General features: G+C 40.5%; 1 protein-coding gene across 3 annotated transcripts in view; it reads right to left on the reverse strand.

Moving 5' to 3' along the window:
- Positions 1-27,682, reverse strand: part of LOC120734939 (pro-neuregulin-3, membrane-bound isoform) — a 331,347-nt gene that overhangs the window by 40,023 nt on the left and 263,642 nt on the right. For all 3 annotated transcript variants that reach the window (XM_040034066.1, XM_040034064.1, XM_040034065.1), the window contains one exon: positions 3,014-3,037. In XM_040034066.1, coding sequence (XP_039890000.1) covers positions 3,014-3,037 — 24 coding nt within the window. The remainder of the gene's footprint in view (positions 1-3,013; positions 3,038-27,682) is intronic.

The raw sequence follows: 27,682 nt of genomic DNA on the forward strand, positions 1-27,682 counted from the left end.
TCCCACACGTGGGAAATTTGTTTTGCTACAGCAGAAAGTGGACAGTGCAAAGTTATATAGCAAAATATATATAGCAAAAATTAAACCGTCCATCCATCCATCTTCATCCGCTTTATCCGAGGCCGAGTCGCGGGGGCAGCAGCCTAAGCAAAGAGGCCCAGACCTTCCTCTCCCCAGCCACCTCCTCCAGCTTATCCGGGGGAACACCAAGGCGTTCCCAGGCCAGCCGAGAGATATAATCTCTCCAGCGTGTCCTGGGTCTGCCCCGGGGCCTCCTCCCGGTGGGACATGCCTGGAACACCTCACCCAGGAGGCGCCCAGGAGGCAGCCTTGTCAGATGCCCGAACCACCTCAGCTGGCTCCTTTCGATGTGGAGCAGCAGCAGCTAATCTACTCTGAGCCCCTCCCGGATGGCCGAACTTCTCACCCTATCTCTAAGGGAGAGGCCAGCCACCCTTCGGAGGAAGCTCATTTCTGCCGCTTGTATCCGCGATCTCGTACTTTCGGTCACTACCCACAGCTCGTGGCCATAGGTGAGGGTAGGGACGTAGATCGACCGGTAAATTGAGAGCTTCGCTTTTACACTCAGCTCCCTCTTCACCACGACGGACCGGTGCAGCGTCTGTATTACTGCAGCTGCAGCCCCAATCCGTCTGTCGATCTCCGGCTCCCTTCTCCCATCACTCGCGAACAAGACCCCGAGATACTTGAACTCCTCCACTTGGGGCAGGAACTCATCCCCGACCCGGAGTGGGCACTCCACCCTTTTCCGGCTGAGAACCATGGCCTCAGATTTGGAGGTGCTGATCCTCATTCCCACTGCTTCACACTCGGCTGTGAACCGTTCCAGTGCGAGCTGGAGGCCCTCACCCGATGAAGCCAACAAAATTAAACCCCACATGTTAATATTTACTTGTTTGTATGGCAAAGAATGCCAAGTTTGACCAACACATTCTCATCTTTGGGAGTCAAGTACTGCCGTTCTGTCAGCAGCTGCTGGCATCACAGAGACACGCTGGCAGAGGCAACATTGGACACAAAGAGATAAAAGTTCTCTTTTAAAAGAGTGACAAAGTCTGCCTGAGGGGCGGCAGTTTCAAAGTCATGGGTTTGTGAGTCAGACCCTGTCATGTTTTGGGTGATTTGTGTTTTGCACTCATGGACTTCTTTTACTTTTGCTCACTTTTTACATTTGTTTTCAGTCGGTGGTAACATTTATGGTCTGGAATAAATGTGTCGCTTCTCCACAGTTGTCAAATGATGCTTACGGCTACCCCATGTGTTTAAATGTGACTTCGTTGCTGTTTATAGTGATGCCAGTGACATCTGGTGTAGGTTGGGGCCCAAGATTACATTTTTTTTTAATCTCATCTCAAACACTAATGTCTTCATGCTAGAGCTCCCTGCAATCCCTCAAACCTTTTACTTGAATGTTAAATTTACACCAAACTAAAAATCTGTTTATTTATTATTAAGGGCGAGTTTCTCAGCAGCGACTGAGATTGGTCCTTTTTAATCCTCAGATCAGAGCCTTTTTGGTCAAATGGTAGCTATAAATCATCCTGTTGTTGATGCAATGTGTCTTAGAGTGAAATAACGATTTGCTATCACTTGCTATTGACAGAAAGGATGGGGCAGTTCAAGTGACAGTTTGTAGTTTAATCTACTATGTAAAGTATATTTTCTCACTTGCATTAATGACAATAATCTGTGACAAAGAGCATTACAGTAGGTCTGTGCATTTCTTTCCTTCAAAGAGCTTCCAAAGGCACAGACACTGACACACCAGGATTGAGTGTGGGAGGTTCTTATCTAGCCGCTGCTTAACACAATGCTGGGGGAAGACGTTGGCAGGACTAGAGACGTCAGCTCGGCAATGAAAATGTGGCAGCCTGAACAATGTTGCAGAAGCATAAAACCTCTCGCTGAATATAAATGGGGAAACCTGCAAGATAGCTCTGTAGAAAATATCATCTGTCACTGCCAAGTTTGCATAGTCTAAGCAGGTTTTCTAAAAAAAGCTTTACTTCGTTTGACTGCTTAGGCAGCGATCGGGCAGCTGAAAGAGAAGCAGCAGTGCTTGTTCTTGTGAAATTTGACTTTGAGCATGTAGATGCTGTAAAGCCAGGCAAGAGGAAGAGCATTTTCCTTGATACTACAGAGATTTTTTTTTAACCTAAAGAGGACACATTTTGAGAGAGAGTGAGGGGCTCTGGTTAACAAGTATCATGTCGTTAACTAGCGCTTTTCAGCTGTGATACCCGACACAGAGTCCGCGGGAGCCAAAACCGGGAGCGAGCAGCTTGGTGAAGACGAGGTGGAGCCGCTGGCATCTATCCTTCACAGCCTCGCAGCGTGTGCATGGGAAACGCACACTAACATTCAACACACAATCGCTGGAAGGATCTCATCAAACTCACATTAGGGCTTCAGACACACACTTTGAGCATGTGCCATGCATGCGCACACATACCCACACATACTAATGAGGAGTGCGACTGGTAACGGTGCCAACATCACAAAAACTCCCTCACTGCACCCTGCACGCCTCTCTGTTCTCACTGTTTCCAAGGAGACTGCAGCACATTGGTATTCTGGTGGGACACTTCATAAGCAATTGTGAGAAAAAGAGAGAGTGCAAGAGAGAGAAAGAAAGCAGAAAGATAGAAATGGTGCGGGGAGTAAAGATACGTAAGTACATATGTGTAAGGAGGATAAAAACAGATTAAGACAGCGTGTAAAATACAGTGCAGCACGCACGGTTGACGGCAGCTAATATGTTAATGTATAACTATAGATATATTTGTATTCACCACAGCTTTCCTGATTACATTTCAAATTATGTCACAGTGCCATATGTAATTAGACACATCCAACTTATGCCGTTTGCTGGCTGTTATGAACAATTTGTTCTGTATCCGAGCCCTCAGAGTGTATTGTTTATCCAATATGATAAGCGGTGATGTTTACAGTTATGACTCAGACAGATGCAAGACAAGAAAAGCTTCCTTACCCATAAACTCGATGCCCAAGTGATCTGTTGTTTCACGCAGCAGGACGGAAGAAGGAGAGAGAGAGAGAGAAAAGAAAACAGCTTTTATTAAGAATTGCGTACAATAGCATTGTATGTTATGTGTGTAAGTCATCTGTTGTCACAAGAGGTCAGAAGACACATGTTAGTAAAATTACACAATAAATGACACACATGCGTGAGGACCCTCAGAGATAATAATGCTGGATCTGAACTAACCTCGTGCTTAAAGGCCCAGAACTCTTTCAGTCGGGTTCACGCTCTGAACACCGCAGTTGTTTGAAAAAGTTGTTATATCCTCTCCCATGCACAAATCAAGAATTATTAACATTTGAACAGATGTCTGATGACAGTATTGTGGGCTTTGCTTGTGTTTCCTGCACCCTGTCAGTCAAATCGGATCAAACCACAGACCAAAGGAATCACAGTAACTGGGATCCTAAGCGATAAACTTGGCTCAGAGATTTGAATCTGTCAGTATCATTTTATACTTTACTCGGTTTACTCGGTGGAGAAAGAACACTTCAGTAGCCTCACATGTAAGTGGTGTTATTTACTGTCATTTTGTACCAATGAGAACCAAACCAAGCAGAGATCTTAGCAGAACTACTACAGCTCACACTGTTCCAGCTCTCAGGCTTTCCTTCCAGACTAATATTTTCTTTATCTCTTCATTCAGATAAAATGCTTTCTAATCTTTTACCTACAGCTCAGATTTCTGACCTTGACATTTCTGCAGACACAAGTAAAATCGACAGATGCTGGAAAAAGGCTTCAAGGCCACCAATAGAATCCACTCGTTACAAAGAAGAGAGAAAAAAATCACTATCAATGTTCATCCACAGCCTAAAACTGTCTAGTTTTGACTCTGAACAAACACATTTTGTCTTCACCAAATTGCGATCACAAATATAGAAAAGTGTGACTTAAATCTTTCCTGCCTGTTGCCATCTGGCTTTACAATTGGTCCCTCTAAAGCAGCGGTCCCCAACCCCCGGGCCTCGGGTCCGTGAGTCGTTTGGTACCGGGCCGCGAGAGTTGAGGCTCAGGTGTGAAATGTATGGTTTTCAGGGTTTTTATCGGTTTTCAGCGTTATTTTGTTATCGTTTTTATCGTTAACTCTGTTTTCCTGGGTCTTTTCACGTGTGTTATGAACAAATCTTCTTTTTTCCGGTACCGGTACTAGTTTTATTTTGTTGTATTTATCCGCGACACCTTAAAGGCCGGTCTGTGAAAATATTATCGGGCATAAACCAGTCCGTGGCACAAAAAAGGTTGGGGACCGCTGCTCTAAAGTACACAATGCAATACTTGCACCCCCTTAAAATCACATCCTCTACAGAGAAAATTACAAAGTCAATATAAGAGGGGGCACCTCAGTGTCAACTATATATATTTAATTTTGTGTAATACATTGGGATATTTATAATTAGAGGCATTTGTATTTATTTTGTAACTTTGTTTAGTTAATTGAGTTAATTAGTTCATTAATTATTCTATTATCTAATCATAGTTAGAAAATGTTAACCAATGAGACACAAATCGATTAAACATTAATTTAATTCAACATTTCAGTCATTAGTGTTGATTTCTACCAAAGTACTGACTTGGCAGTAGTACCAAACCCAGATCTAGTAACTTCAGCTGTTTTATATGTTACACGCTGCACTGATAGAACTTATTAAATACAAGGTCTGATTGTCTTTTATTTACTTTAAATCGCTCACGCTGTTTTCATAACACTAACCAAAGTACTTTCCTGACTCTAACCACTCAATCCATTCAAAACCAAACAGTTCTGTACCAGTCATGCTGCACTTAAGTATAAACTAGAGAAACAAATTAGTTGTATCAGAGTGTATTTAGAGTCAAAATGCACATTAAACACATAAAAATATCACAGCCAACCAGCACACCTGTGAACTCATCGAAATGAATAAAAAATTGAGGATGAAATTCATTCACAAACTTGAGCTCAGACACGGTAACAGCAGATCAGCGGATCCTTCTGCCAACCCCCATCCGCTATTGGCTCAGCTGATACAGCTGACACATGCAGATGGTAAATATCACGTTAATAAAACCAATTCAAGCTTCTTTCGCCTCCTCACAGTCGACTTCACAGAAGTGGAAATTTCAAGATTAGAGTTGAAAATGTCTTTTGAGAAAAAAGTCGAAATGTGGAAATTATTGTTGTTGTTTCAGGACAAACTGCCATGGCTGCCATACCTTCTATACGGTCCTCATCTCAGTACTAGAAATCAAGGAAGAGGCATGAGGAGAGAGGATTTGAGGCAGGAGGCATTAACAAAATGAGACATCCTTGCTTCTGAGCTGTCATTTTAAGACAGTGTCAATGTAGAATGAGGAGTGCACAGCTTCTTAATCGGTTCATTGTGGGGTTTTTAAGACTACTACTGTTATTTATGATCTCTGTCAGATGAGCATGACAGTGTTCATGAAAACAAACCGCTTATATTCAATTCCCAGTGTGACACGGTGTGACAAGAATGCACACATAATATATTTTTCTTCCTTTAGTCATCACACCCACAAATGTTGAAGGGTAGAGATGATTTCCTTTGATAACCAACACATCCAGTGAACAATAAACACATGTATTTGTAAAATCCTTCTACCACCATGCTTTAAAGATTCCAGCTGTTTGGCACAGCTGTTTTGTATGACATGGTTGAAAAGACTTTCTCAAGGTGCACCTGGTCATCCTCGATATCCTCATCTTACAACTCTTCTCTCTATTGATTGCTCCCGTCTCCAGATACATTTTAGAGCCCGATCCCGATATCCATCTTAAGACCTAAGCACAAGAGCATCACAGAGGGTACCGGACGTCTCCTTTGTATACAGCTGTGAAGTCCAAGAGCACTTTAGCACATAGCTTTACACACTTTACTGACTGCATGGAGACTGCATGTGTTTTTAAATGTATTCGAAGCTCTTTTCTTATAGCGAGAACGACAGGTACCTCATTCTCTCTAGTATTTTTGTCATGTTTCTTTACTAAATAAAACATGAAAAACAGCGATGTACAAGCATGGTTTGTGATAAAACATGCTTTATTCCTGTAATTTTATGTCACCTTTCTTCCTGTAACCCTCAAGGAGTCTTCTCTTGTCATGCTTCTTTGTATACAGTTTTCTTTTAATGCCTGTGTGGCATCCCCTAGTAGTGTAACAACGGTGTGAACTGAGGGTAAATGCAGAAATGCAGACTTACGAAAGTGTGCATAAAGGGCTCGAAATGTTTCTTGTGGTGCCCTTGCACACTTTGACAATGGTACAGCCCTCATTGACTTACTGTAACAGTGACTCAGTGTGGACACTGAGACTGGGCTGACGAGATGAGACGTTCTTGAAGGTGATTCACAGAGTGAATGAGGACAGAGGATAGAGGAGACAGGAAGGCAAGGAACAGAGAAATGAGAAAAGCCCTCTCTCCATGTGTGTCTGTCTGGGTGAAGTTCCTGAAACTGACCAATCAACTGGCACATCTGAAACTCATCCTCTCATTAAGATCCAGCAGTATTTGAACCTTAAATTTCAGCCTGTTCAGTCCTTCTACATGGCACTGACACTGCGGCTGAACTAGCTGTAGTCTCTAGGCACAGTCTGCAGTCAAGTTGTCTCAAAGTTATGCCTTCTTTCTGTGTCATGGGTTGCTCTCCATTGCTCATCAGTGTGCCAATTGCCTTGCACGCTTTCCACCATCATCTCTTCCTGGATAAAGCCTGCCTGTCTGACTCTCTGCTCCAATCAACGCCCACCAGCCAGCCTTTCTCTACGCTCTTCCCACTGGTTCTCCTGCCAGCTCTAACCAGCCGTGTACCAAGCCTCGTCTGCTTCCACTCCAAACTATGGCTACTGATGCAACTTCTCACCAAAGGTGGCCAGTGTTGCGTGATTCCATTAGTAGTAAAATAACACAAAAAGATCTGTTATTTTTAACCATTTCTGTTTCTTATTTACAACTTTGTGCTTTTAAAGAGCAGAATTTCTTATTTCATCCCTAAAAATCGGTTCATGACTTCTGTGCAAAAAAAAAAACCCACTGCACAAATAGTCAAGTAAAATGACACCTCTGATTAGATCCAATTTCAAATGATCACTCTCACACTGCCACATATTATATAAGGATCACAGACAGGAAAAACTCCTGTCACCGACTAGTAGACATAATCTGAAGGAAGTGCAGATGTCTGTGGTGTTACCGATGGCTTCTCTCGCACTGACAGTGACTTTATCTCCTAAGTGGCCCTGTCCTACATCTTAGAGTGGGTGAGCTGGTCTTTCTAATGCGAAAATCTCTGTCCAATCTGCCCCCAGTCTTATCGGGCAATGTTAGCACAGATGTAAGCGGATCATTTTTCACTTTGCCGGTGACCCAGAGACCTCTCTCCAATGCCTTCTTGATTTCTCCTTTCAAAAAAGCCTGTGATGCAGGACATGAGGTGAACGAGATAAACAGTGCAGTAAAAGCTTTTGGAATAAGCTGCATTTTACCAAATATTTGGCAACTGTTTTTAATTCCCAATTTGACATCAGAGAGGTTTATTTATATATTTATTGATTGTTTTTATTAAAAAAATGCACAATGTTTTTCTTTATTTGCAATTCTGGTAGACAGTTAATCTCCATTTCTTTCTATAATGACACACGTGCACGTATATTTTTTAGCATCAGTGACCTCGCTGATATCTGCACAGCTACAAGAAAATGATTGTGTGATCTGTTCTTTGAAATTCTGCACTTTTTCATCCCTTTGGGTAGAGCTATAAGCGCTGTTGCTGGGTTGGAAACTCAATTTCCCATGGAGCTCAAAGAGAAGAGACTAACACTAAAGCGGCCAAGGTTTGGGATTTCATTTTCTGTATAGCTTGGTTGGTAGAGTATATATCAGCACCGGCACTGTCAGGATATAAGACTTAGTTCCCACTGGGGCTGGCTATACTCAAGATGTATGCACTTCTGCTACTGTAAACCACATTAGCTGGAAGAACCCACAAGGTGTTGTAAGTTAAATACTAGAGCAGGGCGATATGACCAAAAATATTTATCACGATATACATTTGAAAATTTGCGATAATGATATAACTGATGATATAATTGACACTAGAAAAAATACTTTACAACTCCACAACTTTATTAGTGCAAAAAACCCCATCAATGTATTTTCACTTAAACAAGCAGCTGTTTTTATGTGCACTAAAGTTATATAAAAATGTAACAGTGCAAATTCCTTGCTGACAGTTTAACCAAAAGGCATTTCCAGTGGAAACTGGCCGACATATCCTCAGCATAACCATGTATAATATCCACAAAACTTAAAAAGAGGTTATACACACACAAGGTAATATTATGTTGAAGCACAGTACGTATCACTCCACGAGGCTCCTGCCTACGATAGCCGTAATGCTCCGACAATCCATCAAGCGGTGCGGCTTCGTAGCTTAGCAAAGTCGCACTAAAACATTTGACAGATTTTCAAGCGCCGTGTACGACATAAAATCATTTCAAGGTCAGTAAACACAACCGGAATTCATGCATAAGGCACACGGGATTATAAGGGGTACTGTCGATTTTCAGAAAAATCAAAGGATTGATTTTAAGTGTGCCATATTTTCCAAACAACACGGTAATAGCGACGGCCTGCTAGCATGCTCTACCAAAAATAGTGCTTTGTTGTGTATCTGACAGACGAAAGCCAAACCAGTTCCACACCACTGAAGTTGCAACATTTTTACAAACCAGTTCTGGTTCATCCGTTTCATTTAACGATCCACTTTCGCTCTTCTCATTCTGTGTCGCCGCCATGTGCGTATGTAAACATAGGCACTGCGCATGCGCGTTTTACCCATATTCTATCGTGATATGTCATTTTTCTATTGTTGCCCAAAATTACACCGGTATTACCGTGAACGGTATGATATAGCCCAGCCCTATTAAATACTATGCTCTGCAGGAACGGCCGCACCTGATGTCACATCTGATTGGAATGAGACACTTTTCATTCATTCATTCATTCATTCATTCATTCAAAAAAAAGTAATCTCTAAGAAGCATTATCAAAGAGAGGAGCTTAAATACACACAATCAAAAAATGTTGCAGATGTGGAAGAATTGTGAGGCTCCAAAACGTGGCCCCCTGTTGTAGTGTGAGAGAAACTCACAGTTGACCGTTGTAATAACCTTTCATATAAAGATAATTGGATGCATTTGCTGATCTTTAGCTTTCAGTGTGATGGCTGCTACAACCTGCACCTACTAACCAAACAACAGAAATGAAGAAACTTCTAGCTGGTATCATCATAACACATGTAACAAATGCAACGCAAAAAGAGATTGCAGCAATCTCTAGATTGAGTTTGTAATATTATCTTACAATTGATAAGATGCAAATCACAAAACACAACTTGCAGAAATCTGACAACGTAGAGACGCTGAAGTACAACTTCCATATTTGAGGACAGGGAAAAGAGGATGTGAAGGACATCCAGAATATTTTGTTTGATGAAATGGTCAAAACTGCAAATGAAGGCTGACAGCTGAAAGTACTGATTCTGAGGAGGAACCAAGAAACAAGACTGACATTATATTATTAAAATCCATTTCTAATTTTGTTCCCAATGATAGCATTTTGCAAAAATATGATATATACAGTGTATAAAAGGTGAATCAGCTTTAAGATAAAATAGAAATCGTTTTTAGTAGAGGCAAAAAAAATGTCACAGTGCAGGTGCTTCTTATTTTCAAGAGTATTATTTAAACACAGTCAAAGCTGCTGCCAAACCACAATTAAGACGAGTACTTTTTTTTATAATTGAAAAACCAATGTATTCGTTTAATTCTGCTCAAGTGCTGTTGAAGACAAAAATGAGACAATGTCCTTCAAGTTTTTAATCCTTTTCATTTGTTGTCTCCTGGGAAAATAAACCAAGCACCCAACCCACCCCCCCCCCGAAAAACGTAAGAAAGTGGAAACTCCCCACTGTGTGTGTGTGTTTGCAGCCTGAGGAGTAGGCAGGTGTGGGTGGCAGGGAGTCTCCAGCATGTTGCCCTACTTCCTCTCCCTGTGGGCACTCATATGTTGACAGGGATGGTGTGTGTGTGTGTGTGTGTGTGTGTGTGTGTGTGTGTGTGTGTGTGTGTGTGTGTGTGTGTTTCCCCACCTCTGGAGTGAGCTTGACAATGGAAGACAGATTAGCTGACCTCCACAGGGACACACACACAGACAAACACACACAGTTGTTTTACAGACTGCATTAATTTGAATTCACTACCATATACATCATAAGGCATTAAAATAATGTAAAGAATAGATTTAGGGTTGCTGATTAATTAAGCACAGGACATAACGGGGCATGAACTCCACGTACACAAAAGAGGAGTGCAATCAGAGTATCTTTTATTCCTGACTGAAACATGATGAGCATAGCCTGGCTGTCTATTCTCCTCTCGTAAAAGCGGTGAGCATGGTTGGGTACTTGCCGTTGAAAAAAAAATCCAAATGTAGCCTTTATCAAAGTAGTGAAAGTAAAAGTGAGTTAAGAGAAAAAAAAATGATAATAGGATTTTTAATCAAAAGGAGAAAAAAGTCAAAATGAACTCTTCTAGAGTTACTCATCTTGTGATGGATGCAGATTAAAAGCTGTAATACTGTCTGACTGAATTTAACTCATTAGGACACTTTAATTGACGGTTTTAGGATGTATCTGCAGGACTACCTAATTTTCTTCACATCTTAGCCACTGATGAGGGAAATGTCTCTATTTCCAGTCATGTTTATTGTTGAGCTTGTGACATCTTTAAGGTTATTTCACTTCTATGAATACTTCGCCAAAGGTCGGGGACTTTGCTGATGTAAAACTGATTGAAATGTGGCTTATCTTCTTTTTAAGGTCATGTTGAGCAGCTCTGTGCCACTTGCAGTGCAGCTGCTATTTTAAGATCTGACCACTTGCACTTGTCCATCTGTGATGTGGGCTGGATTTCTTTTACTGTGTCAGAGTGGTGACCCCACACTCTGAATATCATTTTGGGAAAAACAACATGTCCTGAAGTCACGACGAATCAAATCTGGTAGCAACGTAGGATGGTGAGAATTTGTTCGGTGTGAAAAAAATAGTGTTTTCAGTGTGCTGTGTGCAGAGTGACACAAACTACAAATTTGTGTGATGCAAATATTTCGTGTCAGATTCTTCAGGAAATAATACTGCAGCATTAACAGTCTGCCACTGGGGGATGAAGGAAGTATGCTTCTGGTCATGCTCCACAGCTGAGTGCTACCTTTGGGGTTGGACACTGGGAACTCTTTCACTGAAAACTGCTGTTTAGTATCTGGGTCATGACTGGAGACCATGCTCTTATCACGACTGATAATCCTCAGCATGAAAATTGATGTTGATGCCTGCTCCCTGCAAGCAGCGACTGTCAAGTTAGAAGTTTATGATGAAATCGCGAAAGCAGAAGTGGATGGTTGAGCTTACTAAAAAAAAAAGTGTAAGGGGTGCACAAGAACACCGTCAGCAAAATGGAGATTGGAGTTTTGCTTTGTTCTTTTAATTTTTAGCATTAACTTAGTAGATTTAGTAGATTTAGCATCTAGCACTTTCTGTTTCAGTTTGTTATGAATGTGCCATTAAGGAAACAAGACATTACTCCAGAACAAGTAGCGACGGTCTTTCCTAAATAGAGACGATACTCATGCTGCAGTTTGTCCATCTGCACTCCAGTAGACACAATATCACAATCTTCATCGTTCTTATTTCCCTCTGTCAGATAAAAAAACGAATTGTTCCACAGATGGGCTTGAGGGAGCGAGTGCATCATATTCATATCTCAGACTGACTGATAGCTTCACTCTCCATGTGTGCAGAACAGAGAATACGTTACATGCTATTTCCAATTAGGGCTCAGCACTCTTTAGAGAGCAGGAAGTAAATTGATATTTGACAGATGGCGGCTCTGTAGGAGTGGAGGGAAACTAAATGATGACACTGCCTTGTCCACTATTCAGCTTTGATGAAATTCAGTATGGATAAGCCACATAATCATGTGATGCAACCGAGAGTCTGGGTTTCTCAATTTGGGACTCTCTTGCTTTGCATTACACAATATTATGTCATTTACAAGTTTTACAGGTACAGGTGTGTGTGTGCGAGTTCTGTGAGATAAAAGCCTATTCTTGTGCAAAGAAGTAAACACAAAATCTATTCTTTAATGTACTTAATATAAAATTCTATATTTGTAATATTAATAGAAAAGAAAAACTTCAAAAAAGCTACTTTGAATTTATTAAGAAATAAAAAAACAAAAACAAAAACAACCCCCATAAATAAATACATAAAAGATGGACATATTCATTGTTTTTTTTTTAGCACCATCACCGCCATCTTTTTAAAAAGTTTTGTTCAGAAGTGACCACATTTAGATTAAAGGGTGGAGTGCTGATGCTAACTTGCAAGTTAGCAAGCTGCATCCGTAGACACTGTGATGTCAAAGTGTGAAATATCTGCTAATTGATGGCATATTAATAACTTACAAGAATTTCAGTCATCAAAACTGGAGCACATACTTGGACAAGTTGTTGGTTTGGTTAACCACCCAACTAGCTATGTTAATATTGCTTAACTACCAGTGCATAAGTTTTAGAATTTACATGGGTAAGTTACATATATGTAAAATCCTCTAAAACGACTTTGTTCTGCTAACGTCATTGCTAAAACTGGACATTTTAACATAGAAGTCTAGGGGAATTGACTAGCGCTTGCTCTTAAAACACAACATTGTCAGCAACTGGGAAAATAATAGCATTCAGTCTAAAAGTGGTTTACTTGTTTTTTTCAAATTGCTTTCACACATTGCTTCAGATCACAAGTCTGCCCTGGGCTGATGGGAGGCATCCTGTTCGCTCACTGCAGCCTGACAGATTAACGGCCGTGAGTGGAGGGTGTTTAAACATCAGCGGGCTATCCGCTGAATTCCAGTCTTTGTTGAATTTAAATCCAATCTTTCACTGACCTGTTTTATCGTTTCATCATTTGTTCTCCCCCCCTTGTACCCCCTCTTCTTTTGTTGTTTTTACCCAAAGTGGTTGCTATAGTAACAAGGTATGTGCATCTTCAAAAGTGGCGGAAAGTCTTTCATCTGAGCAGTCTGCTCTGCATCCATAAAGAAGAGTGGTCCAAACAACAGGCTGGGGCTGGGGTTGCTTATTTTATGCCTTAAACGCACTCAGCGAAAACTATGCAGGACTGAGCAATAAAACCAAAAGTCTTGAGTCGTTTTCATTTGACCAAATTGTATGACCTGAATTATCACAAAACCCATAAATCTGCCGAGCTATTTAACATCCTTTAGCTCACTGTTTTGGTTTAACATTTAGTTCAGCACTCTCATGAAGTAACCCAACAGCTGTTTCACTCAGCAAGAGCTGATTTTTAACTAACAGACTGTGTGTATGTCACATTGAAACCAGCGATTGCATGGCAAAGCTGCATTTCTAATGCCTCTGAATTTGCATTCTTGGCCAACGCCTTAATAAAACAAACAACCTGCAACAATCACTCACACACCTTTACGTTTCAGTAAAATGCAAATGCAGGGGGAAAAATGACACCTTCATACTCATGTGCTATAGGGACCTGAACTGACTTATATACCAGGCTGTAAACATGCTTATTTCTGCAGCTGGCTTTTGAGTCACTTTTGGAGCCTTTAGTGGCCACTCATGGAACTACAGTTTGTGCAGCTGCTACACTGGCTTCATTTTTAGAGCCAAATAATATCCTTTTTTTTTTTTTTAACTTTTCAAACTGCTTTCTTTCTAGCATCTATTCTTGTCTTTTCCTGAGAAATGTATTACTTTGAAAGCTTCTGTTGGGCAGCGTGGTGGGGGAGTGGTTAGCACTGTTACCACACCTCTACAGTCTAGCCGGAGCATTTCTGTTCTCCTGTTCTGGCAGCATCAGTGCTCTCTGCGTACTCCTCCCACAGGCCAAAGGCATTTCATTAGAGAGGTTGGGCTAATTGGCGATTCTAATTTGCCCACATGTGTGAACGTGAGCGTGTCTCTGTGTTAGCTCTGTGACAGACTGGCGATCTGTCCAGGGCGTACCCTGGCTCTTGTCCTATGGTAGCTGGGATAGGCTCCAGCCCCACTGTGAATGAAATGGAAAAGCAGAAAAACACGAAGGGATGGAAAAAAAAAAAGAATAACTATAGATCAAGAACACGGCAGCTTCAGATAACCAGTATCAGATGGAAATTCTTCACTATTTCAACTGTCAGACTCATCCAAACTGTTATTTTTGGTTGGGAATGCTTGTCACGCACCTCAAATAATATACAAAATGAATAGAAAAATCAGGTGAGATCTTGTTTCAGTGAATAATATATTAAAAATAATCCCCTATCCCTTCATTAATGCTGGAATGTGGCTAGGAATAAAGAATGTTCATTCTCTATAAACTGCACATTTTTCACCAGTCTAAACACAGTAGTGCTTCGTCCTTGCATTTGTGTTTAGCTGATGGAATTGCAGTCTTCGCTTTCATTCGACAGTGACCTCCCTCAAATTTGTACCCTGCGTACAGCATTAAAACAAAGTGACACAAAACGAGACAGAGAGGTCCAACCATAGGAGACAACAGCTTTTAACTGACGTTACTTTTGTTGCGAGGACTTGGGTTGAAATCACTTTCACTCTCAAAATTGGTTGACTGAGCCCTTTTGAGTTGCAGAAGGACAAATTGTACACCAGGGATGTTTTTTGAAAGCCTTGAAGTTAAATGGGCCTGAAGTGTATTCACAAAGAGAACTGTTTATGAAAGCTGGAGAAAAAGTTATGCACATCCTTCCTTCACTACAGAACAAATTCTAAATGTCAAAAAATGCTGTTTAATCCAAAGTTTGAACATTTCGCATGGTGATGGGACTTTGTATTATTTAGACACTCATTAATTGGTCCAATCTGTTAAGGCCGCTGTGCATCATCTGTGCTGTTCAACTCATCAAAATGAAGACATAAATAGTCAGCAAAACTTCTGAGTCACCGCGGGAACGCCTACAGGGAGCTGTCAGTCATCACTGGGGTCGCATCACTGACAACGCATCTTCCTCTCTAGCCCCCAGATTATAATGTACAAATCCAACCCTTGAATTACATGTTTGAAGATTCATTTTTAAATATTCCATAACACCATGTACCCTTTATATATTGTTTACTGCCATTTGTCTTCAACGGATGATATTTCCTGTTATTTTGTAATTTTTTGTGTGATTTATCTCTTTGATGTTTTCCCTTTTCATCCACATGTATCCTTGCTTGTTCTTTTTCATAATTCCTTTCCCAATAAGGCTCGGAAAATAACCTATTGCATTCAGCTGCGGGCTGAAAGTGTAGGTGGAAGGAGTGACTCCACAGGTTATAGAAGTGGAACATTAAAAGGAAGAGAATTATAACTCTAGAAAAAGAGTTGATGATTTGGGTCTGTTATTCAAAAAAGCATGATGTAATGTGAATGTGTTGCATTCTGGTTTTATTGAGGCTCGTGACGGTACAAAAAAAAAATAGATCCCTCTGCTTCCTTGAGATTGGATTTCTTTTTGTGTGACTGTTAAAAGTCATTTTAAAACTGTGATGTGTCCTTTCACAGACTTGATCTGCTTGGGCTGTCTGGTTCAGAGGGTGAGGCATATAAGGAGTGAAACAAAGAAGAAGATTTAGAGTTGTGGTTGTGGTGTCAATTTAAATTATTACCACCCATATCACAGAGAAATTCGGGCGCTGTATAAAATGCAAATAAAAATGCAGCACAATGGTTTTAAATTCTTGTAAATCCAGATTTCATTTACGACAGAAGAAATAAAGCATCCAAGGTTTAAACTTAGACATTTAAAAAACTAGCTCATCTTTGAATTTGACGGTAACAACAGGTCTCAGAGTTGGAATGGGGCCATATTTACCCCTCTGTAGCATCCTCGCTTCTTTTAACAACAGTCCATAAATGTTTGGGATCTAAAGAGATCAGCTGCTGGACTTTTGGGAGAGGAATGTTGTCCCATTGTTGTCTGATATGGAATTCTACCTGTTCAACAGTCTTGGGTTTTCTTTGTCATATTTTTTCTCTTCATAATATAAAATGCTTTGAGGCGCTACATAAATAAATCAAATTGAATGATGCCACGAATGTTTTCAACAGGTGAAACTTCTGGACCTCAAGAAATTCGGGATGGAGACTCTTCTATGATGTCATGCTGTTGTAATAATTGCAGTATCCATATGTGCAAGCTGGCAACTGAAAACAAGCTGGATGGTCTCTCTTCTCTTTAGTCCATCCATGTTTTTACGGAAGAATTTTACATTCTGTTTTGTGACTACAGATGACAGCTGTCCACTTTTCCTCAGTCCATTAGGCTTTGGTCCAGAGGAGAAGGCTGTGTTTCTGGATCATATGACCACATTGCATGGCTGAGCGAACTGTAGGTGCAGTTTTTTTTTTACAGATTGATAAACCGCTGTCACAAACTCTCCTCTCTCAAATGCTTGTTTCATTTGTAATCATATTACTCACCTGTTGCTAGTTAATCCCAAATTTTTTGAGACATTTTGCCGCCATCAATTCAAAATGAGCGAATATTTGTCATGAAATGTAATGTTTAAACATTGGATGCATTTCTTATATTTTATTGTGAATAAAATATGAGTTTATGAGATTTGCAAGTCATTGCATTCTGTTTTTGTTTCCACTTCCACAGTTCCAACTTTTTTTGGAATTGGGGTTACATATTCTCTATGGTGTTAAAAATAAAAAACTTCAAAGATAAGTATCTCTGAACGACCTCTCCTCAGACTTTCAAATTAATGAGTTGGCTTTCAAGTTAACTTTGTCCTAGTATAACTCACAAAACTGACGATATTTCTGTTTTATTATGAAAGATTTGTGAGGAATTCAAATTTAGCTCCCATTGCATCAGCATCCAGGCTGCTGAAAACCTGTCAAAGAGATTAATTTTATTTTGATATGATATTATATGCCAATTAGTCACCATGTAAATTGCCGTTCCCTAATTATTCTGTAATTTATCACTATTAAACATCACAAAATTTTAAATGGCAGAAATATGAGCTATATTTCCCCTCAGTGAATTTACAAGCGTGTACTGTTGTCTCAAATAATCCAAGCTTTTATTTGCACTCTCATCAAGAGACTTGGAGTGCAAGGATGGCAACAAAAAAATAAACATACCAATTAAAACTCAAACCAAACAAAAAATATAATTTTTGAAGACTCAATCTGTACCATAAATTATAATCTTTGCAGATATTAAATTAAAATCAACACCTTTAAAAAGTTATCATGTGAGCTGATTAAATCACAGTTGTAGAAAAGTGAAAGGAGCAAGTGAGTTAGCCAGTCTTTAGATGTAGCAATTCAAGGTTGGTAAGTGTTTTTGGAAACTATAAGGAAGGAATAAGAAGAGGGTGGCTCGCTGGCAGGCATCACAGGGATGAATGAGTAAGAGAGGAGGAGGTAGGGAAGAGTAAGCAGTTCCCACAAGCACTGAAATAAAGGAGGCGGCAGGGGTGGAGGAGGATGAGAGAGGCAGGCAAGAGATGTCAAAAGTGAGTTTGGGTAGTTCTGGTAAGTGATAGGGAGAGTTTAAGTTTTAAGGGCATAGTGAGCGAGAGCAAGAGTGAGAGAAAGAGAAGGGAAGGAACAGGAGAAGGTGGAAGAGAGTGGGATGGAGACAGACAGAGGGCAAGCCATGATTCAGCAGGGCAAGGCACATGTCATACACTTAAGTCACATAGAGTTTCGTGACTGTCATCCCCCCTCTCTCTCTATGTCTATCATCTCTTTCACTCTCTATTTCATTACCCAGAAATAAGTTGAAATGGCAGATAAATAACCAATTCCGCTACTCTCCACTTGGGCTTTTTAAGATACGCTGATCCAAACTATGTGAGAGGCTGCTTATACGGAAGGTAGATAGTCTAGACCTTCAGGAAGTTGGTGAAGCCTTTGGATTCATGAGGGATTTTTGTCCATGAAATTTCCATTTGGGAGCAAATAATAAAAGTGTGCACTTACATCATTCAGATTTTCACACACACGTAAATGGTCTGGCCTTTAGATAACACTTGTTTTTCCTTTGGAATACAAAAAAGGTTTTAGCACAAAGCCACATTCAGCCATTCATACAGAAAGATGGATGCAGGGTTCAGTATTCTGGCAAACTCCACTCATACTCACGGACTGGAGAAGCCAGGGACTGATCCATCAATCTTCTGACCTGCACTATCTCTAAAGCCACAGCTGCTGTCCAAGCTACTGGCCAACCAGCTAGAGCAGCTTTCTCTAGTCTTGCTCAAGTAGATGAGTTACTGGAGGGTCTGGGGTCTAGGGATCAAACCTTTGGACCACTCACTCGACCACCTAAGCCAAACATTTATTTTGACTCCCAGTGTTTCAAACTGATTGTTCAGGCGTGTCTGATTTTATCCAGCTATTTAAACGATTTAAGTGAGTTGACTAGTATGTCAACGGTCCCAGTAATCCCTCCCAGTAATTGATATTCCAATTACTTTGCCAGTTGAAAATATAGATATATATAGAAGGCTGCAACATGAGCTAATGCAAGTTAATGTAATAGGAAACATGGAAAAGCAAAAGTTAGCTCAACAATAGTCCAGGTTTATAACTAAATACAACTGAACTGAAGCATAACCATCAAACCAAAAGTAAGTAATTTAGTACCATCAGTGTTACAATACTGCTAATATTGCCTGTGCAGCAAATGAGTAGAACTTTAACTGCTGAGAAGAGGAAAGTCTCCAACTTTTTACACTTAGAGGCTATTATCTTATAATGGTACATCCTCAAGTTGTGCGTTCAAAGGTTAACAGATTTGTATTAAAATGATATAAGAATACAAGGAAGGAGGGTAAAAAATCTTGGGATAACAGAAGTTACTTTTATTCCCACTTGCCATTTAGTATCATTCTTCCTTTTGTTGCAGTGCATTTTAATATGGCCATATGACCTGTGCACTGATCCCCGATCAGTCCTTTTGTTCTTGGTAGTTTAATGACTACAAGAGCCACATCCAGGTGAAGCAAAAAGCAGGAAGCACATCTTAATATACCCATGAGCTAATCTTCATTCATGCTAAGCAGAAAGGGTGTACTGAATTCAGTCTTATAATCAGAACGAAAGAGGGAATAAGACAGAAACAAAGAGGAATATAGTGAGAAAGAAAGTGGCTCCAATTTAGAGCAGATAACTTTAAATGAGGAGTCCATGGTTTGTCCATAGAAGCGAACAGCAACTCTAATGTTATTTCTTTGGCTTTTTATTAGGGTGCATACTTCAGTTTCTCTATTATTTTTAACTGATGAAATGGAGCAGTTTTGTTCCAGGGATACAAAAGTGAAGCAAACTGGGAAACCAGTCATATATATACAGCATAGTAGGGATTTTCTTTTTACTATGGGCAAATCAATGGTGGTAAATGTATTTAAACAGCAACATTTATGCTGTGTAAAAACACTTTATCACGCTTCTTGCAATTCCTATCATTGAAAGTGTAATCAAATTTGACTCTAAAAACACAAAATTTGACCCAGAAACTACTTAAAATGAAAAATAATAAAGATGCACATGATTGCAAAACTGGTCTGAAAAATATAAGTATGAATAACTTACTGCATTTCTGCATTTAGTTTTTAAATTTTCACATAAACAGAAATTACCAACTAGAATTGACTTAAACTTCTTAGATTCAATTAGAGGCTGAGTTACATAAGAGAGCTGCATTTCTGTTCTCCCTCATAAATAAGCCAAAGCAAATCAATTGGGCTTGGCCTTAATTATTCTTGGTACATTTGGTCGTACATAATGTGAACTGCACTTAGTGATACCTCGTGCTATTGATTAATCATAGGCAGGGAGAAGCATTCAAAGATTCTGTGTATGTGACGGCAAAAAAGTGAGATACAAATTGTTGAAACAAACAGGATCCCGCTGACAGAAAATGACACCAACCTCAGTTGTTAAGCGGTAAAGCTTTCAAAAAGGAGCATTAAAAAGCCATTTGGAGAGGCCAATTTCAAGTAATTTTGTTCTACTATCTCCCTCATCCAACTGTTCCATCCCAGAGGTCTGCTCGCCATTAGCACGTTCTCCACCTGCATTTGTGGAAAGTTGTCATAATCGTTTAAATCACTGCGACAGCTAGGAAGGCTTTAGATGAGACAGTTGTTTAAAATCACCAAAGCTGTCTGGTTTATCACACACACACACACACACACACACACACACACACACACACACACACACACACACACACACACACACACACACACACACACACACACACACCTGTCTTAATATTAATAGTAAGCGAATTAAACAGGTACTTTTCTGCCATTATCACACTCATACACACTGTATATGGGGAATTCTATCATTATTACAAATTAGGTAATTATTTTGTTTAAAAACACAAAATAAACAAAAATACTCCCAGAGGTCCTTTGTATAAGCAGCTTATTGTATATGTATTGTCAAGTGACCTCTACTGGCTCTGTCAGTCATTTCAACTCACTCTAGGTACAACCCCCTAGCTCTAGTAATTATAGCAAACTATGACAAAGCGCACCCTCTAATTTACTTAGAGTACTTAATTTTACCAAAACAATGAACTCGATCACCTTCTTAAAACTAATCGAACCTTTACTGCAGCACTGTCACATCCTGAATGTCTTGCATATTTTTGAGCAATGATTTTTGAAAGTTGCATTAGTCCTTTTGGCGGTATCGTTGAGAACGTAGTATTACCTTTTTGGTTATTAGGATAGAAGACTCGCTGGCATAAACATAGCTGGTTATTAATGATATTTTTGGAGTCTCATATCTTCTAGTTTCTATAGCAGAGGAGCCAGAAATATAGCCTGTAGGCGAGATATGGCCTGCCAAAGCATCCAGTCCACACCACTGGATTGCTTTGCAAAAAGAGAAAAAGAGAAAATTGCAGAGGGTTGATGGATAGTCTTTGGATTAAATTTTGCAGTATAATGGATTTGCATTTACAGAATGCTTTTCTAGTCTTATTTGCCAGTTTTCATCAGGAAGAACTGTTTTCAAATTCATTAAGAATGGATCACGTCATGAATTTGGTTCTCCAAATAAATTATTTCATCTGAGGCAGAGATCTGAATCGTTGTCAAACAGACATCAGACATTACCCGTGTGCTGCCACAGGATACCAAAGGTATAAACCAAGAAACCATCACATAGAGTTTCTCTAGTTTTTATTACCGTCGTGTTCCTTAGTGATGACAGCAGACTCACTGAGTGCAGAAAATCTGCTTTTCTACGAGTGGCTTATTAAATGTGTAAATATGTTGTGATATGTGTCGACTACAGAATGTCCCTCCACTTTTTTTACTGCTTGCCATCCCTGTCCATGGCAATAGACTGGCGGAAGGTAAATTGGGCTCAGCAATCAGTATCCATTAAGCTTCACTGCAGTAGTCGATTTTGCATTTGCCACAGAGTTCACCCACAAAGGGAGGAATATAAAGTTAGAGGACAATAAAGCTTCATGTGTTTTCTGTCCATTTAAAAGGAGATGAATGCAGAATGCTTTCGTCATTGTAAGCAGAGGGGAAATAAAAGGAGAGATTCAGCGATTACTGTTGATTCTAATGTTAGATACCGAGCGTAACGCATGCGATTAACTGATCAGGCCATCACTCATGTGCAAATCGATACTTTCAGACTTTACCTCTCTTCTAAATTAATTCCCCGTTAATTGTGTCTAATGATATGGCCCAGTAATGTGAGTTCTACTATATTATTCATTCATTACCTTCACCAGCCGCAGCCCACAGGAACAGCAGCCATGTTAATCCTGTTCTGTGACATTTCTGTGGTTCTTGAAAGCAGTTTAACAGGCGGTGTGTTCTAATGTGCTGTGCTTTGTGGTGAACCAGGTGGAGACTGAGAAATGGATGAGATTCAAGTGAGCCAGGATTGGCCCGAGTGGTCAATGAGGCACACCTGCAGCTAATTAACCCCTGTCTATATTCCTGTGTTTCATTAGGAGCTGACAGGCGAAGGCTATTAGCAGCGAACTGCCAACGCCCTGCTGAGGACCTGGACCCAAGCAGCCATGCTATAAATGACACTCCCACTTTGGGCTCTGAAAAAAGAAACTTCACGTGTGTGCAGGTGAACTCCTCCACAAAATATCAGCACTGAATCTACCTGCCTCGAAATAATCTGCTGGATATTTTCAATGAGAAAGTGAAATGGATAAACACATTTCGGCTATGTCCTGCATCACCTTGTCTCCCTGCAAGGAGGTTATTTTGTCATGCAGCAAGCAACACCGTCAGACAGTTTGCAAAACTTGGCAAGCTCGTGTAGAGGACAGAGCTCTGCTGAGAATTTACAGCCACCATCTAAATATATTTTACCCATACTGTCTTCTCATTTTTCCAAGTGCTCAGTGGCAGAGAAGTGCAACTTGGATAGTGCAGTCGAATCATGAGGAATGCAATCTTTGATGAGTAAAGGATCATTTGTAAGATAACTCACAAATGTTGCATAATTTCTGTGATTAAGGACCACGATTTTCTACCATGTACGACCAGCCTTTGGTTGCTGCAGTGCTTGGCAAAGTTGCTTGTGCCCTTGCAGCTAAAAGAACAAACCAAGCCTTCAGTGCTGGAACCAGAGTATAGAAATTAATGAGGTCCAGAATTTTCATCTTGATGTGTCACCTTTTAATTTTTTTATTTTTCTGACTTAAGTTCAAAAACTGCACAAGGCTTTTATTTCACGGTTTCCCCCCCTTCCCTCTGGGGCAGTGTGATAGTGTCTTGGTTAGTCCTGTGAGGGGCCGTTCTGTGTGGTCGCTCTGTGTCTGTGCTTCCTCCCACAGTCCAAAGACATGCATATGGTTAGGTTAATTGGTGATTTTTAATTGGCTGTAGGTGTGAATGAAAGCATGAATAGTTTGTCTCCATGTTAGCCCTGCAACAGATTGGCAATCTGTCCAGGGGCTACCCTCTCTCTTCCCCATAACAGCTGGGCTCCAGCCCCCTTGTGACCCTAAAAAGAAAAAAAAGGCTCTGCTCCTACTGAGCCTCAGATTTCCTCCTCATGCCTAAACCCACCAATTATCATTCCTCAGGCACTGAGGCATTGTACGGCAAGTCATAACTTTGTAGAATTCCCGTTGAACCTTTTCAAAGAAAAGACCACCTAGAGGATCACTGGATTCATGCCTGACCTATTCTGGAAAAAAAAAAAAAAAAAAGAAGGTAGAAAATTGCCAAGGTCCATACTTCATAGCTGATCACAGGCATGTGCTGGAGCTACACAGACTCATTCTGTTTGACTGAATGCTATCTTACTCTGGTGCCATGTGAATAGACAGACATCGAGATAAAAGACAAAATGAGATCAAAGCATTGCCACCCTCAAAGCATGGCGATGCCCGACTCTCACCTGGTCTAAATGCTGGAGTTAGGTACCAGTTCAGCCATATTACTATTTAATAGAAACCTTTTAATTTGGCAAAATGAAGAAATTTGGATTCTGTGCTTTCAGAAGTATTGTCTGTGAAGGTTCTCAGTCATCCAGGTCATTGTAGTCAAAGGAGCTTGCAAAGAAAAGCATCTGGACTTCTTTAAGTTGCTTGAAGAAGTTTCACCTCTCATCCGAGAAGCTTCTTCAGTTCTAAGGTCAAATGGCGGCGAGTCCCAGATTTAAACCCAGAGTTGGGAGTTTGCCTTGTAATCGGAAGGTTGCCAGTTCGAGCCCGGTCATTGTGTCCTTGGGCAAGACACTTCACCCGTTGTCTACTGGTGGTCAGAGGGCCCGGTGGCGCCAGTGTCCGGCAGCCTGTCAGTGCGCCCCAGGGTGGCTGTGGCTATGTAGCTTGCCATCACCAGTGTGTGAATGTGTGTGTGGATGACTGGTTGTGTAAAGCACTTTGGGGTCCTTAGGCACTAGTAAAGCACTATACAAATACAGGCCATTTACCAGGCCTTAACGCCCACTCACATCCTGGGCCATCTGACCTCAGGAAATCGCATGATAAGGTGGGGCCAGGTTTCATAATGAGCTCACCCGAAACCCTGGCTGATTGGGACCCACACCCATTTTCACACCTTGGCTCAGGTGATTAGAGGATCATCAGGGGGTCCTTTTGTCCCTCTTTGGGTGGAAACTCCCACTGGGTTTAAATCTGGGACTCTACGCCATTTGACCTTAGAACTGAAGAAGCTTCCCGGATGAGAGGTGAAACGTCTTCAAGCAACTTAAAGAAGTCCAGACACTTTTCTTTAAGAAGTATTCTGAGACCAGAAGAAAAACTGTCGGATTGATGCTAAAGTGTAATGTGATTATATGATAGTCTGTCATAATTGCAACTTTTGAACACAGAGTACAGACTCTGATGACATGACGCTATGACGTGCGAGTCTCACTAGACTGCATGCTTCAGACTCGTGCTGCTGCCACCTGCTTTCATCTGCTTTTTAGGTGAGGCACAGTTCATTTTGGATGTGCTCAAAATCCCACAAGGACACCTCAGCTTCTACAATAAGCTATTTCAGATTCCAGTGCGTCTTTCCTTAAACGATAAACATTATTTGCTATATTCTGTTGTTCACTTTTTTTCTCTGTTCTTACGATCTCCTTTTTCTGTGCAGTGCACAGTAAATTCGCATCTGTTGTGCTGCTTCCAGCAGGGCCTAGGTCTCTGATGAGAGCGAGGGTGAAGCTGTGGAGCCCTGCTGAGGAGCAACACCACTGCCGCCTGTTCCCTCTTTATGTTTGAGTCATGATATGGTGAACTCCTGCAGACTGGTGACTCATTTAATCAGGAAAAACGCAGGTGGAACTAATTATAATAATGACAACATGTCGGTGTGACAGCAAGCTATTCCAGAGAGCCAACACCGTGTGTGGAACTGTGGGCCGCAGTCAGCAAAGCCACTTTTTACATATGAAGAATATTTCACTTTCTATAGCTGCAGGAGACGTACAGCATTTGTCAGTTAACATGTTATAACATTTACTACATAAAATGACACTTACATTAGTAACCAACAAACGTAGCTCAGCTTTATATTTACTCTGGTGCTGGTTTGGATCCATGGAAGTGGACCTTCTTTTTTTTAATTTGAGTGTAATTGCTGCCTGATTATTGAAGTATAACAACAGAAGCTCATAGATTATTGCGCTATTTGTAATCCCATGCAGCTTCTTGCATGTATGCACAAACAAACACACAGTGAGAGGGGGAGATGCTGAAAATTACAAATGTGCAAGATGGATTCTTTTCATCTGGTTTCAAAGACACCTGCTGTCAAAAAGAGGATTCTTTTGTTGTCTTTAATGGGTAGTCTAGATGTGAATGTGGCCATTTTCTTCACTCCAGACAAATGCCAATTAAAAGTAGTCTGTGCCTCAGAAGTAGAGATCCATACAAAGCAAGCGATATCTTTTTAAAAAATATTTTCAGGTAAAATATATCACATCCTTGAGCCAAGATTCAAAGGCTTTTAATCTGCTGCTCTATACAACTTTCCTAACTTTCTCATCTTAAGCGCTAGACTCGATCAGACCCCCTCAGACTTTGGTATTGTGAAGCTGTCAGTCATACAGACTTGACATTTCTTTGTCCATATTGTGGTAGGATATGGATTTGCCTTCCCACAATGAGTCAGTGTAAGAAGGAGGGCTGATACCAGAGCTATTGCTGGTATCAGTACTCGTTTCCTCCTTGTCTTTCATATGGTGTAAATTCAACAGGGTGCCTCGTGAGACTCCACTTTGCACTTTCCGAAACTGTGTGACAATGCCAGGAAGGGGACTCAAGCATGCAGAAACATGAATGCAAAAATGTAAGGCACAGTTCACCCTTTAAAAACACAAACCTTCACTTAAAGAAATAGGCCAGCTTCACTTGAGAAGAGTAAACCAAGGATGTGGTAGAAGCGTTGTATGCGCTGTTCAGCTTTCTTACACATTTAATGCTCTATGTTTGTCGAGCTAGTCATCTATACTGCCTGTTCTATAATGTAACGCCTACAAAGAACGACTTTAATCATCTAGAGCTGGAGCAACATTGCATCTTATTGCAATGACCATATCCGAACAGGCAATATTAAAATCACCTACAAAAATAAGCTACAGGTGACAGATCATTCAGGACTGATTTCAGCCCAGTGGAAACACACATTGCTTTCCTTTCAGAGCTAGCATTTTTAGTTTCTTTTAATGCTATTGATCTGAGAAGACCCATATTAGAAAAGAAGCCTTCTTCCTGAATCCCAGTGGGAGCAGAAGATGACAAATTACTTTGCGATTGCCTGTATATAAATATGTGTCTGGTCTTATTTTAACTGAACACAGAAGTTGGTGTTTTCGTGTCTAACTTCTAGGAAAACCAAATGACCATTGCTTCTGAAACATTCACTGGGGGCTATGGAGCCTTAGATTGAAATGCCATTCATGCGTAGTTCTTTTATAAAATGCTGCATATGTACATTTGATGAGCGATTTTCAGTTTGTGGTCTCTTTTTGTTCGCAGATATTTCCACGGCGGTGAACAAACACCGTTCATCACAAGCTCAGCAGATCGTTATTGTAGCCACAATTATACAAGGTGACTCATATTTTTGTTGCCTCAACAGTTGGTCAGTGATAAAAGCTGGAAGCTTAAAGAAATCACACGTTTTATGCTTCCTTTATATCTTACGGATTGAAACATGCAGTATGATGTGAAATACAGGGTTGTATTCTTTTGGAAATTGGACTTGCATGATTACTGCACTGTTATTGTCTGTAGCGCGCACAAACCTGCAAAGCATGAAATCAGATCTCATAAAGATAGTGTGAAGTAAATTTGTTCTCTGGTTTAACTCAGTAAATCTTTCTCGCTGCGTCTGTGGGGTGTGATATGATGCATGTGCTATAGATGAAAATATGCTGATTCTGAGTCTCCCTTACAACGCTGTAAAACTACAGCGTCTTGGCTCCCGGGCCTTCAGTTCAGAAGCTTTCAATATGTTTTTCAGTGTGGCCAGAACAATGATTGAAAGGCCATGTAGATCATGGAAGCAGTAAAGAAGGAGATTAATGTAAGGAAGCAAGAAGAGATAAAAACTATTTAAAGAAAATATGGTCCGGGTCTCATCTGTGGTTGTTCCTGAATACTGTAAAAGTTCTTCAGGATACGTAGTGCCAAACTGCAACCTTCCAGTTTGAACAACAAAAGCTTTGTTGACAATGAAGAGAGTTTGAACTCAATTTCTTGAGCAATGAAAAGATTTGACATACTGCATGTAAGGATGGCAACAAAAAGCCTTTGTTGCTCTTTGACAGATTTGGGAGAAACCTAAATAAATCTCTGATCTCAAAGACATCCTGTCAAACAAGTTGGGTGACAAGCACAGTGTTAAGTCTTGCCAGCATTTAGAGAACTAAATGTGCATCAGTGAGTCACGTATAAGCTGTGCTCAGCCTCCGTATAGTTTGGAAGTTTTGCCTTTATTCTTTTAGACTTGGCTAAGTTGGGCTCCTCATTACACCGCGTATTTTTTTAAACC

The sequence above is a fragment of the Simochromis diagramma genome, unplaced genomic scaffold (assembly GCF_900408965.1).
Source record: "Simochromis diagramma unplaced genomic scaffold, fSimDia1.1 OVJJ01000176.1, whole genome shotgun sequence".
Classification (NCBI taxonomy): domain Eukaryota; kingdom Metazoa; phylum Chordata; class Actinopteri; order Cichliformes; family Cichlidae; genus Simochromis; species Simochromis diagramma.